A 17091-nucleotide genomic window follows, 5' to 3' on the forward strand; every position below is an offset into this window, starting at 1 on the left:
TAAAGCCAAATAGTTACCGGAAATGACTCGCAAGGAAACGGCATGACCCCGGCCAGTACCAGACGCTAAAGGTAAATATGGAGGAGACGCGCCCGGTACTTGTGCCCCTGAAGAAGCCGAGAAATTGGTGAAACGCGTTGGGCGTACGGCACGGCTGGAGGGGGATTAGAGACCGGCAGGAATTTACTGGGAGACGATTGGAAGGGAGGGAAATTGAGGTTTTACCTTTAGTTCTAACTTGGAATGAAGCAGCGAGTGCTGAACAATAAGACGATCACCTTATACTCCGAGTATTTCATGTATTATATTTAGGGACACGTCCCACCCTGCTCATGTCTCTCATTGTGTCTCAACTGGAAATACTTCCTGACAATAATGGGGTCCCTGTGTGGCAGGTGTGGACACCCGGGCGCTGACCAAGAAGATCCGAGAGAAGGGCACCCTGCTGGGCAAGCTCATAGCCCCCGGCACCGACGAGACACAAGTCCCTTATGAAGATCCCGGGAAGAGGAACCTGGTGCAGGAGGTGTCACTGAAGGTGAGGGGTGATGTGGGGGAGGGGTAACCTATTGCTGGGGGTGCTCAGTGTCCATCCATCTATATGTGTGTGTATATATGTGTATATATGTGTATATATGTGTATATATGTGTGTGTGTGCGTGCATCTGTATCCCAGCTTCAGTTCAGTGGGAATATTTTCTCCATGTCTTCATGAGTTTACTATGGGCACCCATAGTAAACCAATTTGCTCCCACACTCCTAAAGAGATTGGAATTACTGTGTGATAAAACCTGAAGATTGTAAACTCACTGGGACAGGGACTGATTTGAATATGATAGGGACCTTAGATTGTAAGCTCACTGGGACAGGGACTGATGGGAATATGATAGGGACCTTAGATTGTAAACTCACTGGGGCAGGGACTGATGGGAATGTGATCGGGACCTTAGATTGTAAACTCACTGGGGCAGGGACTGATGGGAATGTGATAGGGACCTTAGATTGTAAGCTCACTGGGACAGGGACTGATGGGAATCTGATAGGGACCTTAGATTGTCAGCTCATTGGGGCAGGGACTGATGGGAATGTGATAGGGACCTTAGATTGTAAGCTCACTGGGACAGGGACTGATGGGAATGTGATAGGGACCTTAGATTGTAAGCTCACTGGGACAGGGACTGATGGGAATGTGATAGGGACCTTAGATTGTAAGCTCACTGGGACAGGGACTGATGGGAATGTGATAGGGACCTTAGATTGTAAGCTCACTGGGACAGGGACTGATGGGAATGTGATAGGGACCTTAGATTGTCAGCTCATTGGGGCAGGGACTGATGGGAATGTGATAGGGACCTTAGATTGTCAGCTCATTGGGGCAGGGACTGATGGAAATGATGTATAATGTTTGTAGAGTGCTACGGAACATGTTGTTGCTATATGAATCTGTTGCTTTGTGTAAGTTATAATATATAATAGGTTTGGTGTATTTCTGGGGGGTTGGATGAGGTTTGTGTATAACAATAATGGACATTGTGTCTCTGCAGGAGCCCCGAGTGTTCAATTCTGGGGGTGCAGTGAGGGTCGCTGCCCTGGACTGTGGGCTGAAGTTCAACCAGATCCGCTGCCTGTGCCAGAGGGGGGCCGAGGTGACGGTGCTGCCATGGGATTATCCAATCAGCGCTGCAGGTAGGGAGGGTGTCAGTTTGGGGGGTTATAAAGAGAATGTTTTGGGGCAGTTACTGCAGGAGAGGTAAGGACCAATGGGAAAGGAGGAATCTGAGCTGATTATATATTATATTATTCAGAGTTTGACGGACTGTTCCTCAGTAACGGCCCCGGGGACCCCACTTTCTGCCAGAAATCCGTGCAGAACATCAGGGGGTTCATCTCACAGGAGAAGCCAAAACCCGTATTTGGGATCTGTCTCGGCCACCAGATCCTCTCCCTGGTTATTGGAGCCAAGACCTACAAGATGAAGTGAGTGCAGGGGTGAGACTGAATATATAGTACTACTGAGTATATAGATAATGTCTCGCCATTAACCCCCGGCTCTTTGCCCCCAGGTACGGGAATCGTGGGCACAACCAGCCGTGTATACACGAGGGCTCTCAGCGCTGCTATATAACCTCCCAGAACCACGGATACGCTGTGGACCCAAACTCCTTACCTGAAGGCTGGTCTCCTCTGTTCACTAATGCCAACGACCAATCAAACGAGGGGATTATACATGACTCCAAACCCTTCTTCAGGTACTGCAGGGACTGGGGCAGGAGGTGCCATATTGATTCCCTTAGACAGTACAGTATGAGGGTATAGCTTATTGTGTGCCCAGAACATTCCTTCTCTGTATATTTATATTTATACATATGGGAGGAGGAGGTGCCATATTGATTCCCTTAGACAGTACAGTATGAGGGTCTAGCTTATTGTGTGCCCAGAACATTCCTTCTCTGTATATTTGTATTTATACATATGGGAGGAGGAGGTGCCATATTGATTCCCTTAGACAGTACAGTATGAGGGTATAGCTTATTGTGTGCCCAGAACATTCCTTCTCTGTATATTTTGTATTTATACATATGGGAGGAGGTGCCATATTGATTCCCTTAGACAGTACAGTATGAGGGTATAGCTTATTGTGTGCCCAGAACATTCCTTCTCTGTATATTTGTATTTATACATATGGGAGGAGGAGGTGCCATATTGATTCCCTTAGACAGTACAGTATGAGGGTATAGCTTATTGTGTGCCCAGAACATTCCTTCTCTGTATATTTGTATTTATACATATGGGAGGAGGGAGGTGCCATATTGATTCCCTTAGACAGTACAGTATGAGGGTATAGCTTATTGTGTGCCCAGAACATTCCTTCTCTGTATATTTGTATTTATACATATGGGAGGAGGAGGTGCCATATTGATTCCCTTAGACAGTACTGTATGAGGGTATAGCTTATTGTGTGCCCAGAACATTCCTTCTCTGTATATTTGTATTTATACATATGGGAGGAGGAGGTGCCATATTGATTCCCTTAGACAGTACAGTATGAGGGTATAGCTTATTGTGTGCCCAGAACATTCCTTCTCTGTATATTTTGTATTTATACATATGGGAGGAGGTGCCATATTGATTCCCTTAGACAGTACAGTATGAGGGTATAGCTTATTGTGTGCCCAGAACATTCCTTCTCTGTATATTTGTATTTATACATATGGGAGGAGGAGGTGCCATATTGATTCCCTTAGACAGTACAGTATGAGGGTATAGCTTATTGTGTGCCCAGAACATTCCTTCTCTGTATATTTGTATTTATACATATGGGAGGAGGAGGTGCCATATTGATTCCCTTAGACAGTACAGTATGAGGGTATAGCTTATTGTGTGCCCAGAACATTCCTTCTCTGTATATTTGTATTTATACATATGGGAGGAGGAGGTGCCATATTGATTCCCTTAGACAGTACAGTATGAGGGTATAGCTTATTGTGTGCCCAGAACATTCCTTCTCTGTATATTTGTATTTATACATATGGGAGGAGGAGGAGGTGCCATATTGATTCCCTTAGACAGTACAGTATGAAGGTATAGCTTATTGTGTGCCCAGAACATTCCTTCTCTATATATTTTGTATTTATACATATGGGAGGAGGTGCCATATTGATTCCCTTAGACAGTACAGTATGAAGGTATAGCTTATTGTGTGCCCAGAACATTCCTTCTCTATATATTTTGTATTTATACATATGGGAGGAGGTGCCATATTGATTCCCTTAGACAGTACAGTATGAGGGTATAGCTTATTGTGTGCCCAGAACATTCCTTCTCTGTATATTTGTATTTATACATATGGGAGGAGGAGGTGCCATATTGATTCCCTTAGACAGTACAGTATGAGGGTATAGCTTATTGTGTGCCCAGAACATTCCTTCTCTGTATATTTGTATTTATACATATGGGAGGAGGGAGGTGCCATATTGATTCCCTTAGACAGTACAGTATGAGGGTATAGCTTATTGTGTGCCCAGAACATTCCTTCTCTGTATATTTGTATTTATACATATGGGAGGAGGTGCCATATTGATTCCCTTAGACAGTACAGTATGAGGGTATAGCTTATTGTGTGCCCAGAACATTCCTTCTCTGTATATTTGTATTTATACATATGGGAGGAGGAGGTGCCATATTGATTCCCTTAGACAGTACAGTATCAGGGTATAGCTTATTGTGTGCCCAGAACATTCCTTCTCTGTATATTTGTATTTATACATATGGGAGGAGGAGGTGCCATATTGATTCCCTTAGACAGTACAGTATGAGGGTATAGCTTATTGTGTGCCCAGAACATTCCTTCTCTGTATATTTGTATTTATACATATGGGAGGAGGAGGAGGTGCCATATTGATTCCCTTAGACAGTACAGTATGAAGGTATAGCTTATTGTGTGCCCAGAACATTCCTTCTCTATATATTTTGTATTTATACATATGGGAGGAGGTGCCATATTGATTCCCTTAGACAGTACAGTATGAGGGTATAGCTTATTGTGTGCCCAGAACATTCCTTCTCTGTATATTTGTATTTATACATATGGGAGGAGGAGGTGCCATATTGATTCCCTTAGACAGTACAGTATGAGGGTATAGCTTATTGTGTGCCCAGAACATTCCTTCTCTGTATATTTGTATTTATACATATGGGAGGAGGGAGGTGCCATATTGATTCCCTAGACAGTACAGTATGAGGGTATAGCTTATTGTGTGCCCAGAACATTCCTTCTCTGTATATTTGTATTATACATATGGGAGGAGGTGCCATATTGATTCCCTTAGACAGTACAGTATGAGGGTATAGCTTATTGTGTGCCCAGAACATTCCTTCTCTGTATATTTGTATTTATACATATGGGAGGAGGAGGTGCCATATTGATTCCCTTAGACAGTACAGTATCAGGGTATAGCTTATTGTGTGCCCAGAACATTCCTTCTCTGTATATTTGTATTTATACATATGGGAGGAGGAGGTGCCATATTGATTCCCTTAGACAGTACAGTATGAGGGTATAGCTTATTGTGTGCCCAGAACATTCCTTCTCTGTATATTTGTATTTATACATATGGGAGGAGGGAGGTGCCATATTGATTCCCTTAGACAGTACAGTATGAGGGTATAGCTTATTGTGTGCCCAGAACATTCCTTCTCTGTATATTTGTATTTATACATATGGGAGGAGGTGCCATATTGATTCCCTTAGACAGTACAGTATGAGGGTATAGCTTATTGTGTGCCCAGAACATTCCTTCTCTGTATATTTGTATTTATACATATGGGAGGAGGAGGTGCCATATTGATTCCCTTAGACAGTACAGTATGAGGGTATAGCTTATTGTGTGCCCAGAACATTCCTTCTCTGTATATTTGTATTTATACATATGGGAGGAGGAGGTGCCATATTGATTCCCTTAGACAGTACAGTATGAGGGTATAGCTTATTGTGTGCCCAGAACATTCCTTCTCTGTATATTTGTATTTATACATATGGGAGGAGGAGGTGCCATATTGATTCCCTTAGACAGTACAGTATGAGGGTATATCTTATTGTGTGCCCAGAACATTCCTTCTCTGTATATTTGTATTTATACATATGGGAGGAGGGAGGTGCCATATTGATTCCATTAAAGGGCTTGAGTAGATGAAGCTTACGTACACCCTCTGCTGAGTACCCCGGGGGTCAGTGTAAGAGGATTCAGTAACCTGTAGTGAATGAGAAGAAAGTGCTGACACACAAGGTATCTGGTTGCAGGACTAACACTTTATTAATGCACAAGTGCAACATTTCTGGGTCAAGTCCTTTATGAAACATACAGAAACCATTGTGCAGACAGTATATAAAGGGCGACCAATTAAAAGTATTGATTCATGAAACAACCCACCCCCCAATGACAAAAAGCAAAATCCAACGCAAAAAGAGTCCAATGTGGAAGAATTGAAATGGCATTGGGGTTAAATCACTAACAAAAGTCTGTGTAGAGTGAGAGTAAATTGTACCTGTCAGAAAATAATAATAAAATAGATACAAAATAGCCAGGCCACAACCTGTTACATTTATACGAAAAAGTATCAGATGAAAAAGTGACAAAGTAGTAAAGTGACCCACTAAAGAAAGGGGAATGGTCTGTCCCGGGTGTAATTATGTCGTTATCTCATCTGTAGAAGAAGGGGAGGAATAATTAGCACATAGAACAATAATTAGCACATAGAACAAAGTTATTTCTAAAAAGCAAAATAAATTCTATTCCTCATTAAAGGGATACTGTCATGGGAAAAAAACAACAATTTTTTCAAAACACATCAGTTAATAGTGCTGCTCCAGCAGAATTCTGCACTGAAATCCATTTCTTAAAAGAGCAAACTGATTTTTTTATATTCAATTTTGAAATCTGACATGGGGCTAGACATATTGTCAATTTCCCAGCTGCCCCCAGTCATGTGACTTGTGCTCTGATAAACTTCAATCACACTTTACTGCTATACTGCAAGTTGGACTGATATCACTCCCTCCCTTTTCCCCCCCAGCAGCCTAACAACAGAACAATGGGAAGGTAACCAGATAGCAGCTCCCTAACACAAGATAACAGCTGCCTGGTAGATCTAAGAACAACACTCAATAGTAAAATCCAGGTCCCACTGAGACTCCTTCAGTTACATTGAGAAGGAAAAACAGCAGCCTGCCAGAAAGCATTTCTCTCCTAAAGTGCAGGCACAAGTCACATGACCAGGGGCAGCTGGGAAATTGACAAAATGTCTAGCCCCATGTCCGATTTCAAAATTGAATATAAAAAAATCTGTTTGCTCTTTTGAGAAATGGATTTCAGTGCAGAATTCTGCTGGAGCAGCACTATTAACTGATTCATTTTGAAAACTTTTTTTTCCCATGACAGTATCCCTTTAAGGCCATGAAGTAACATAATCCAGAAACATTCTCTCTGGAGAAGCAAACGCTTCTTGTCCTGGACTTGTTTTAACTGTCACTTTTTCCAAAATTGTGCGGCCCGCTGGCCCTGTGTTTGTCTGACCCCTGTCTTTTTCTTTATTAGCTCAGGGCAGGGGTCCCCAACCTTTTTTACTTGTGTGCCACATTTAAACGTAAAAAAGAATTGGGGAGCAACACAAGCATAAAAAAGTCCATGGGGATGTCAAATAAGGGCTGTGATTGGCTGTTTGGTGGCCTCTATATGGACTGGCAGCTACAGGAGCCTCTGTTTGGCAGAACAACTGTTTTTTATACAAAACTTGTCTCTTAACCAGGAATTCAAAAATAATCAACTGGTTTGAGGCCACTGGGAGCAACATCCAAGGGGTTGGGGAGCAACATGTTACTCACGAGCTACTGGTTGGGGATCACTGCTCTAGGGGTTCAATGGTGTAGAGGGCGGCTTATAATTTCATATTGTGCATTTGTTCTGGTTCAGCCTCATTATTATAGCTGGTTTGGCCTACGTATACCAGACTAAATGGGCATTTAATACAATACACCACCTCACAACTGTCACATATGTTTGGAGCGCTGCTGTGTGTGGGTTACCATATTGCCGGGATGATGCCATTACAATACCCACAGTTCCTACATGGGAAAGTGTCATTAGAGGGGTAGTGGCTAGGGATGCAACAAATCCACTATTTTGGATTCAGCCGAACCCCCGAATCCTTTGCGAAAGATTCGGGCAAATACCGAACCGAATCCTAATTTGCATATTCAAATTAGGGGTGGGAAGGGGAAAACATTTTTTGTTTTGTGACAAAAAGTCATACGATTTCCCTCCCTGCCCTAAATTTGTATATGCAAATTAGGATTCGGTTTGGCCAGGCAGAAGGATTCAAATCCTGCTGAAAAAGGCCGAAACCGAATCCTGTATTCAGTGCATCCCTAGTAGTGGCCACCTTGTCCCCTTTAGAGACCTAGGCTTAAAGGATAAGTAAACCTTTAAAATAAGTGAATGTAAAATCGATGAGGGTTCTATTTGAAGTACTTTTGTCATTTAGATTTTTTTTTTTTTTTTTCTCCAAGATATTAAGGGATACATGTACTGTTAATATGAATGAATTTTGTTACAACAGCGCCACCTGCTGGTCAGTTTCCCACCAGTCTGACCAGCAAGTAGTCAAGGAAATTGTCAGGAGAAAGAAAGAGGCTGATGTTCTTCTGCTTAGGAATAAAATTAGAAATCTATTTATTTCTCACACCAGACAGACATTCCCCTTTCTTTAGTAGGATTACTTTGCTACTTTATAACTTTTTCATCTGATTAATAAAAGTGCAAGTGTTAGTCCTGCAGCCTTATGCCTTGTGCGCCAGCAGTTTCTTCTGATTCCCTTAAAGGTACATACCCCTACACACTGACAGTAAGTACAGCAGGGAATGTAGAAGACCCCCAGTATTGACCTGTTCTTCCTCCCCAGTGTGCAGTTCCACCCGGAGCACAGTGCTGGGCCCATGGACCTGGTGTGTCTATTTGATGTATTTCTGGAGACTGTGAGAGACATAAAGGCCGGGAATTCGGGAGAGAAGTCAGGTGAGTTGTGTGGCTGTCAGTACTGTTTGTGTCTATAGAGTGGCACCAGGGTATGGAGCGTAGTACAAAACACGGGGGGGGTTATTACCAGCATGAAATTCAAGGCACATGTGGGATGAGGATGCTGCCCCATGGAGCTTACACTCTGTAGGAGACAACACGGCAGGTGTAAAAGCCAGACATGAGCCGCACTATGGGAATGTTCCATTAGAAAGTGTCTCCAATTCAACGACAGGCTGATGCCAAGGTCTCCCCAACCGGAACTGTCCTGGGGCTGTCGGGTGATCACTGGGTGTTTTGGGAAGGTCCAAAGTCTATTGGATGTTGTCAGGGAGGGGGTAACTGGGCTGGAGCTGATGAACCATAAGAACCCGAGTGCTGCCCCTGGGCAATACCATCAGGACAGGTGATATACACTGTAACTTGGGTGTCTGAGTCCCTCCCTCTCTTTATTGAATAGACTGCTGGAGGGACTGTCGGGCCCTTTTGAATGTTTCTGATTTAGGGATTTACCTCCGTCCCTGTGTTTCCTCCCCAGTAAAACAGCGACTGACTGAGCTGCTCACGTACAAAGACTCCCCCGGTGTCACAGACTTGGAGGCCTCTCGTCCGCAAAAAGTGCTGATCCTGGGCTCAGGGGGGCTCTCGATAGGCCAGGCCGGGGAGTTCGACTACTCTGGCTCTCAGGTACAGTTTCCTCTCGGGTAAAATGTTACTTCCCTGTTCCTTTTGCCTTTATTATTTCTGAGAGGCTGGATGTGTCCCTGCAGTGGGAGGGGCAAGCGCCGTGTCCCATAACTCCCTGCTGTCTGTCACCCTGCAGTGGGAGGGGCAAGCGCCGTGTCCCATAACTCCCTGCTGTCTGTCACTCTGCAGTGGGAGGGGCATGTTCCATAGGAGGTGGGCACACAAGTTACATTCCTTTGCCCCTTACAGGCCATTAAAGCACTGAAGGAAGAGAACATCCAGACAGTCCTGATTAACCCCAACATTGCCACAGTACAGACATCAAAAGGCCTGGCCGACAAGGTTTATTTCCTGCCAATCACCCCTGAATATGTCACTCAGGTAAGTGTGTGTCCTCTGTCTCCCTCCTCATTTTCTGTCTCCAGTGCGGAGGATTTGTTTCTCTAGGGTGTTAAGTAAATGGCTGAGCATCGTGATAATCACAGCCGGGTGCGGGGGGTAAATGTTGGCTATGGGCTTGTACCTGGGATGGACACAGGGCTCCCATGAATACACTGGTCTCGGGCATAAAGCCTGTGGGCATTCCCATAGTAACCATAGAAACACGGAGCCTTGTAGGGGAAAACATTGGGATGGGCACACGTAGGATGGAACATGAACAGTCTGATGTGTTTTCCAGGTGATAAAGAATGAGCGGCCAGATGGAATACTCCTGACGTTTGGGGGTCAGACTGCATTGAATTGTGGGGTGGAGCTGACCAAGCAGGGGGTCCTAGAAAAGTACCATGTGCGTGTTCTGGGGACCCCTGTGAAATCCATTGAAATGACAGAAGATCGCAAAGTGTTTGTGGAGAAGATGGAGGAGATTGGAGAACACGTGGCCCCCAGTGAGGCGGCTTTCTCCTTGGAGCAGGTAAGAGATCACTGTGGGCCCCTGGGAATGTGTCTGTATGATGGGAGGGAGGCACAGGCATAACTGGAACTCTCTGCTCACCTAGTGTTACTGCTGTGAGATTAGTACAGTGTTGCACATGTAGCTTCTGGGGGTCACTCACAAGAGGCAAACAATAAAGTAACATGGGGCATCAGCGATGAGGAAGGTGCAAGACGTGCTTGTTCTTTATATGAATGTGTCTGTATGAAGCACCTGCCTGCAACACGACTGGGAAACCTCTGGGTCCCTGAGATGGAAATTAAAAGCTGTTTAACCCCCACACACCTTTCCTGCTGTTCCATGAGCACCTTGCTATTGCTGAACATTCTACTTAATAATCCAATTGTGTCTCCAGGCCCAGGCTGCTGCAGAACGTCTCGGGTATCCAGTTTTGGTCCGGTCAGCTTATGCACTGGGTGGGCTAGGATCTGGATTTGCCAATAACAAGGAAGAGCTGGCTGCCCTGGTCTGCCAGGCCTTCGCACACACAACGCAGGTCCTGGTGGATAAATCCCTGAAGGGCTGGAAGGAGATTGAGTATGAAGTCGTGCGGGACGCCTATGATAACTGTGTAACGGTGAGAATGCCCCACTCTACTCACTGGATAGTGCCAAGGTGTGGGGTTATGTCCCCATCCATAGGAGCGCTGGGGTGGGCCCACCTGCTGATGTGCAGGCCAGTTCTTCATCATGAAGTGTTGGGTGTACATTGGGTAAGGTACAGCTGAATACTCCTGCTCTTCTTTTGTCAGGTTTGCAACATGGAGAACGTGGATCCCCTTGGCATTCACACTGGAGAATCCATCGTGGTAGCTCCCAGCCAGACGCTGAACGATCGAGAGTACAACATGCTGCGCAACACGGCCATTAAGGTTATCCAGCACCTCGGCATTGTGGGCGAGTGCAACATACAGTACGCCTTAAATCCAGAATCTGAGCAGGTAAGTGGCAGCTAATGTGCTGGAACTCAACTCTCAAAGGACAGTGACAGATTAGGCTTTCCTTCTTTTCCCCAGTATTATATTATTGAGGTCAACGCAAGACTGTCTCGTAGCTCAGCCCTGGCGAGTAAAGCAACCGGTTACCCCCTGGCGTATGTGGCTGCCAAGCTGGCACTGGGAATTCCACTGCCAGTTCTCAGGTACACTGCTCTCTGGTTCTTCTGGCTGCTTGTGCCCATGTATATTATGGGCTCTTAGCACATTTATGTTCTGTTTTGCCTTTTCCTTCCTTGTCCCTTCAGAGAGGAGACATCTGTCCACTCATTTGTCTTGTCCATTGAGACCCCCCCATGTTTGGGTCCCTACAGGTCACACTCACTTCTTTTGTTTGCCCCTTTGTTTGCTCAGGAACTCTGTAACCAACTCCACCACGGCTAACTTTGAGCCCAGCCTGGATTACTGTGTGGTGAAGGTTCCACGCTGGGACCTGAGCAAGTTCTCGCGAGTCAGTACCAAGATTGGAAGCTCCATGAAGAGTGTGGGTAGGTCAATATGTGGATTGTCTCCCTGAGAATAAGGAGGAGTTAATATATCTAATATATATGCTTTGCTGGAGGAGCCACGGTTAAACCATGCCCTGCTTTTCTAGGCGAGGTCATGTCTGTTGGTAGGAGCTTTGAAGAAGCCTTCCAGAAAGCTCTGCGCATGGTCGATGAGAACTGTGTGGGCTTCGATCACTGCATCAGATCTGCATCTGATGAGGTAAGTGGCACATTGCTAAGGAGTGACCTGTTATTGGGTCAAGAATATCATAGTCTGTGTTGCACGCACCCCATCACCCTCATGTCACACTCTTATACAGGAACTGGAGACACCAACAGATAAGCGAATCTTCGTGCTGGCCGCAGCCCTGAGAGTTGGTTACACCATCGAGCGCCTCTATAAGTTGACCAGGATTGACAAGTGGTTCCTCCATAAGATGAAGAACATTACTGATCACTTGGCCACACTGGAGTCTTATCACCAGGATGAGACCTTGATGCCCCGTGAGGTCCTTCTCCGAGCCAAACAGCTGGGCTTCTCCGATAAGCAGATTGCACTGGCCGTGCAAAGGTACCAGCCTGGACTCCTTCTTCCCATCTCCTTGCATTGCTATTCTACATTCCCCACTAACTATCCCCTCTGTCCCTAGCACGGAGCTGGCAGTCCGGAAGATGAGGCAGGATCTGCAGATTTTGCCTGTAGTGAAGCAGATCGACACGGTAGCAGCGGAGTGGCCGGCTCAGACCAATTACCTTTATCTGACCTACAATGGCATTGAGCATGATTTGACCTTTCATGAGCCGCATGTTATGGTCATTGGCTCTGGTGTTTACCGAATAGGTAGCAGCGTGGAGTTTGATTGGTGTGCAGTGGGCTGCATCCAGGAGCTGCGCAAGGTGAATCCAGTGTTGGAAATGGGGGGGGGGGGTTGTTAATCTTGTTGTTTTGGCACATTCCCCTCTATGTACAACCACAGGCTTTGTTCATATACCTGTTATTGCACCATCATTATTTTACCCCTGCTCTATAAACTGGGGAAAAAAATCCCTGCAGGGGTCTATACATAGCCAGGCCAACAGCATGAGAATGGATTAATCTAGTAAAAGCTCTTCCGGTTTAGTCTTGGGGGGCACCATTACCCAGGATCCCTGGTCTAGTTATATCACAACAAGCCATTGTCGCTCTTCTCTCTGTGCAGATGGGATTTAAGACCATCATGGTGAATTACAATCCCGAGACTGTCAGCACAGACTACGACATGTGTGACCGCCTGTATTTTGATGAGATCTCGTTTGAGGTAAGTGCTCAGAGCCCAGGGAAGGGGACTGTGTTTGCACGGTGTGGGTCTTGGCTTGGAATAGAAGCTATCTGCGTCCAATAACTTATATTTACACTGGTGAAATAGCTGGTGAGTTTCATGCATAGTACTTCATTATTTCCGTGCTCCGTCATGTGCACTTTCCCTTGAGTCTCTTTCTTTTATGCTCAAGGGGTATGCAAGTGATGAGCCCTCTACATCAAACTTTCCATTTTGCCCTCGTTGTGCACCATGGGGTAAATCTGGTTATTTCTGTTGGAGATACCTGAAGCCCCTCATTCTCCTCTGTCCTTAGGTGGTGATGGATATCTATGAGCTTGAGAACCCAGAGGGAATCATACTGTCCATGGGCGGCCAGCTACCCAATAACATGGCCATGTCCCTACATCGCCAGCAGTGCCGGGTACTGGGCACCTCTCCTGAGGACATTGACTCCGCTGAGAACAGATTTAAGTTTTCTCGCCTTTTGGACACAATTGGTATTAGTCAGCCGCAGTGGAAAGAGCTGTCTGACACGGAGGTACCTGACTTTCTTGCCATGTTGGGTGCTGTATATAAAGGGAACAGAGGAGACTGCAGTGGAACTGGGTCAAAACTGTAAATTGAGATATGGATCAGCTCTGTCATGTCACATTGTAATGAGGCAGTTAGAAATAGGGAGCTTTGAGCATTCGGCAGATATAGAAACGTGAATGTTGGGGAGTGGAAGGGCAGAAGGATGCCAGGGAGGGGACAACCTATCAGTATAGTATAAATCAGTGATATAGGAACTGCTGGAACAAAAAGTGTATATGGTGCTAATTGGCATTATTAAAGAAAGGCAAGCTGGGTAATAGCTCTGCTGCATTTAATAGCACGGCTCCAGCCAATCAATATTCGTACAAGTTGCTCTTTCATTTTGGTGTGTGACGGTTACAATGACAGATCTTTGCTTCCCCAGTCAGCCGTTCAGTTCTGCAACACTGTCGGCTTCCCCTGTGTTGTGCGTCCATCCTATGTGCTGAGCGGAGCCGCTATGAATGTGGCTTATTCAGATGAAGACATGGAGAAGGTGCTTAGCAATGCCGTGGCTGTATCCAAGGAGCATCCTGTGGTCATCTCTAAATTCATCCAGGAGGCCAAGGTGAGGGAACTAGGTGCAGGTTGGGTCCACCTCCATGTTGAGTCCTACTGTTGGATGACCTGTCTTTGCTCTCCTTTGGTAGGAAATTGATGTGGATGCCGTGGCCTGTGATGGAGTTGTGGTTGCCGTGGCTATTTCGGAACATGTGGAGAATGCAGGGGTACACTCTGGGGATGCAACACTGGTGACCCCGGCTCAGGATATCACCCCCAAAACCTTGGAAAGGATTAAAGCCATTGTCCACGCTGTGGGGCTGGAGCTCCAAGTCACCGGGCCCTTCAACCTGCAACTCATTGCTAAGGTATTTTATATATGGGGTGAGGGGCAATGATTGATCAGGAGTAGGGATGTTCTGTGGTACTGTCCCACCATACCCTATTGTAGCAGACTATTCGCTCCCATTATTTTCCTTTCTTAGGTTCACTAGTGTCAGACTTGAGAAGTGCACTGGATAACTGGCTGTTAATGATTATATTAAGACCAGAAGCCTTGATAAGGCAATAGCAATGATTAAATATATAGACAGAAAAATGACAAACTGCTTAAGGTGCAAAAAACGAGAGAGAAGTTCATATACAGGCCAGTGGTTGAGTTAGAGTCCAGGAACAGGCTGGGGTTCAGGGCAAGGGGAAGGCAGACAGAGGCCAAAAGACAGGCTAAAGTATGGGCAGTCAGCAGGCAAATTGAGTCCAGGAAACAGGCTAGAGTTCAAAACCAGGAGATCCAGTGGAATTGGGTTAAGGATGGGAACAGAACAGGAACCAGACAGGGACACATAGGAGTTCAGAAAAACAGGAGGATGGATCAAGCTGGAGAGCTTTAATGATGAAGCAACTGTTGTGAAGGCAGGCTTATATAGGCTCTTCATTGAGAAATTACTGACACATGATGTTAATGAGGTGGTAATTGGGCACAAGTAGGAGAAAGCTGGGTGTCCGTTCGGACAATTGACTAGTACAGCTCTGAAAGATTCCAGCAGCTCCGTAGAATAATGCAGTTGCAATGCAACAGTCCAATGATCAAATCCACACAGATCCCGACAATGTATAAAAAGACAGGTACAATGGGCCTTAAGTGTGGCCATTAAGCATGGCACCGTTTGGAGCCAATCTCTCTCTCTGTCTGTCTGCGCAGGATGACCAGCTGAAAGTGATTGAGTGCAACGTTCGTGTGTCTCGCTCCTTTCCCTTTGTGTCTAAGACTCTGGGGGTTGATCTAGTAGCTCTGGCAACGCAAGTCATTATGGGAGAAGAGGTTGAACCTGTTGGTCTGATGACTGGTACTGGCATTGTAGGGGTTAAGGTAAGTGGAAATTGAGGCTTTTCTTTCAACCAGCCATGTTAACCCATACTCACCTAATCAATGGCGTCTCTTGTCAGGTTCCACAGTTCTCGTTCTCACGCTTGGCTGGAGCAGACGTGGTCCTGGGGGTGGAGATGACCAGCACAGGGGAGGTGGCCTGCTTTGGAGAGAACCGATATGAGGCTTATCTAAAAGCCATGCTAAGTACTGGGTTCAAAATCCCACAGAAGAACATCCTGCTGACTATTGGGAGCTATAAGGTGAGAGGCAGGACACCAGTGAGACTTTGTGAGACCCAGATATAATATATAATCAGCTCTGCTGTTTCTGCAGGCCAGGGTTTCCTCCCCAGGGATCGATGGTGCCATCTCCATGGGAATGGCCTGGTCTTACAGCAGCCACCTTGGCATACAAAATCATTGTATTTTCCTGTTCTCTAACTGGTTTCCATCAAACATGAACACTACTGGGTAGATCCGAGGGGAGGCACTTATGGGCAATCATAGTGACACCTGTCTGTGTGACCTTTCCAGTCTATAGTCATTTCTCTGCCCTGCAGAACAAGAGCGAGCTCCTGCCCACTGTGCGAGCCATGGAAAGCCTTGGGTACAATCTGTATGCCAGCCTGGGAACTGCTGACTTCTACACCGAGCATGGCATCAAGGTAATCTGATTCCTGTCTTATTTCTGAAGAGAGATCCCTCTGCCAACGCAGGAGACCACCTGGGTGCATGTGCAAGGCTGACCCTGTCTTTTTATCTGCAGGTAAAGGCAATGGACTGGCCCTTTGAGGAGAGCGAGAATGATGGGCCCCTACGGGAGAAGCAGGGGAGCATCATGGACCATTTGTCAGAGAATCACTTTGATTTGGTCATTAACCTGTCCATGCGGAATTCTGGGGGTCGCCGACTTTCCTCCTTTGTTACCCGTGGGTATCGTGCCCGCCGATTGGCTGTAGACTATTCCGTGCCCCTCATCATCGATATTAAGTGTACCAAACTCTTTGTGGAGGTGAGAGGTTTGGCCAAGGGGGCTTAGAGAAGTCTGATGACTCCTCCTTGATTGGTTTGTGTTCTGTTTCCGCTCTGGTGTCCCATTTATTAAACCACATGTTCCTCATTCTCAGGCTCTGCGGCAGATTGGACGGTCGCCCCCTGTTAAGACTCACGTTGATTGTATGACCTCACAGAAGTTTATCAGGCTGCCGGGTGAGGATGATCTTCTGTACAGAGGGCTTTTGGGATAGAAAACTATTCAGTATGTTTTATTTTGCTAAAATAAAGCATCTGACCCTTTCTTGAAAGTATCTAATGTATCTGCCAATACAATCACTTCTTGTGTGGCGTATTCTCAGTAAGGGGGTGCTGAATCCTTGTCTTATGATAAGTCTATGCTCTATGATACTTTAGTGTTGCTTCTGGCCTCAGCAATGTCTATTCCATGTCTCTTGCCTGCTCAGGCCTCATTGATATCCATGTGCACCTACGGGAACCTGGAGCCACTCATAAAGAGGACTTTTCTTCTGGCACAGCGGCTGCACTGGCTGGTGGAGTCACCCTTGTATGTGCCATGCCGAACACCAATCCAGCCATCACTGATGCCAGTTCCTTCTCTCTGGCACAGAAGGTCAGATTTCTATGTGTGTTAATATGTTGATGCTAAAATATGACCTGT

At 45.9% G+C, this 17091-nt stretch overlaps 1 protein-coding gene across 3 annotated transcripts in view; it reads left to right on the forward strand.

Annotated features, from left to right (window-relative positions):
* Positions 1–17091, forward strand: part of cad.L (carbamoyl-phosphate synthetase 2, aspartate transcarbamylase, and dihydroorotase L homeolog) — a 32726-nt gene that overhangs the window by 5916 nt on the left and 9719 nt on the right. For all 3 annotated transcript variants that reach the window (XM_041563686.1, XM_018262173.2, XM_018262174.2), the window contains exons 4-28: positions 396–538; positions 1545–1686; positions 1806–1977; positions 2064–2249; positions 8458–8570; positions 9109–9257; positions 9507–9638; positions 9937–10170; positions 10547–10768; positions 10943–11131; positions 11207–11331; positions 11540–11673; positions 11781–11893; positions 11994–12244; positions 12324–12570; positions 12873–12971; positions 13288–13512; positions 13933–14115; positions 14198–14416; positions 15250–15417; positions 15495–15677; positions 15977–16081; positions 16183–16428; positions 16544–16625; positions 16877–17043. In XM_041563686.1, the coding sequence (XP_041419620.1) occupies positions 396–538; positions 1545–1686; positions 1806–1977; positions 2064–2249; positions 8458–8570; positions 9109–9257; positions 9507–9638; positions 9937–10170; positions 10547–10768; positions 10943–11131; positions 11207–11331; positions 11540–11673; positions 11781–11893; positions 11994–12244; positions 12324–12570; positions 12873–12971; positions 13288–13512; positions 13933–14115; positions 14198–14416; positions 15250–15417; positions 15495–15677; positions 15977–16081; positions 16183–16428; positions 16544–16625; positions 16877–17043 (4229 nt within the window). The remainder of the gene's footprint in view (positions 1–395; positions 539–1544; positions 1687–1805; positions 1978–2063; positions 2250–8457; positions 8571–9108; positions 9258–9506; positions 9639–9936; positions 10171–10546; positions 10769–10942; positions 11132–11206; positions 11332–11539; positions 11674–11780; positions 11894–11993; positions 12245–12323; positions 12571–12872; positions 12972–13287; positions 13513–13932; positions 14116–14197; positions 14417–15249; positions 15418–15494; positions 15678–15976; positions 16082–16182; positions 16429–16543; positions 16626–16876; positions 17044–17091) is intronic.

This window comes from Xenopus laevis, chromosome 5L (genome assembly GCF_017654675.1).
Source record: "Xenopus laevis strain J_2021 chromosome 5L, Xenopus_laevis_v10.1, whole genome shotgun sequence".
NCBI classification, from domain to species: domain Eukaryota; kingdom Metazoa; phylum Chordata; class Amphibia; order Anura; family Pipidae; genus Xenopus; species Xenopus laevis.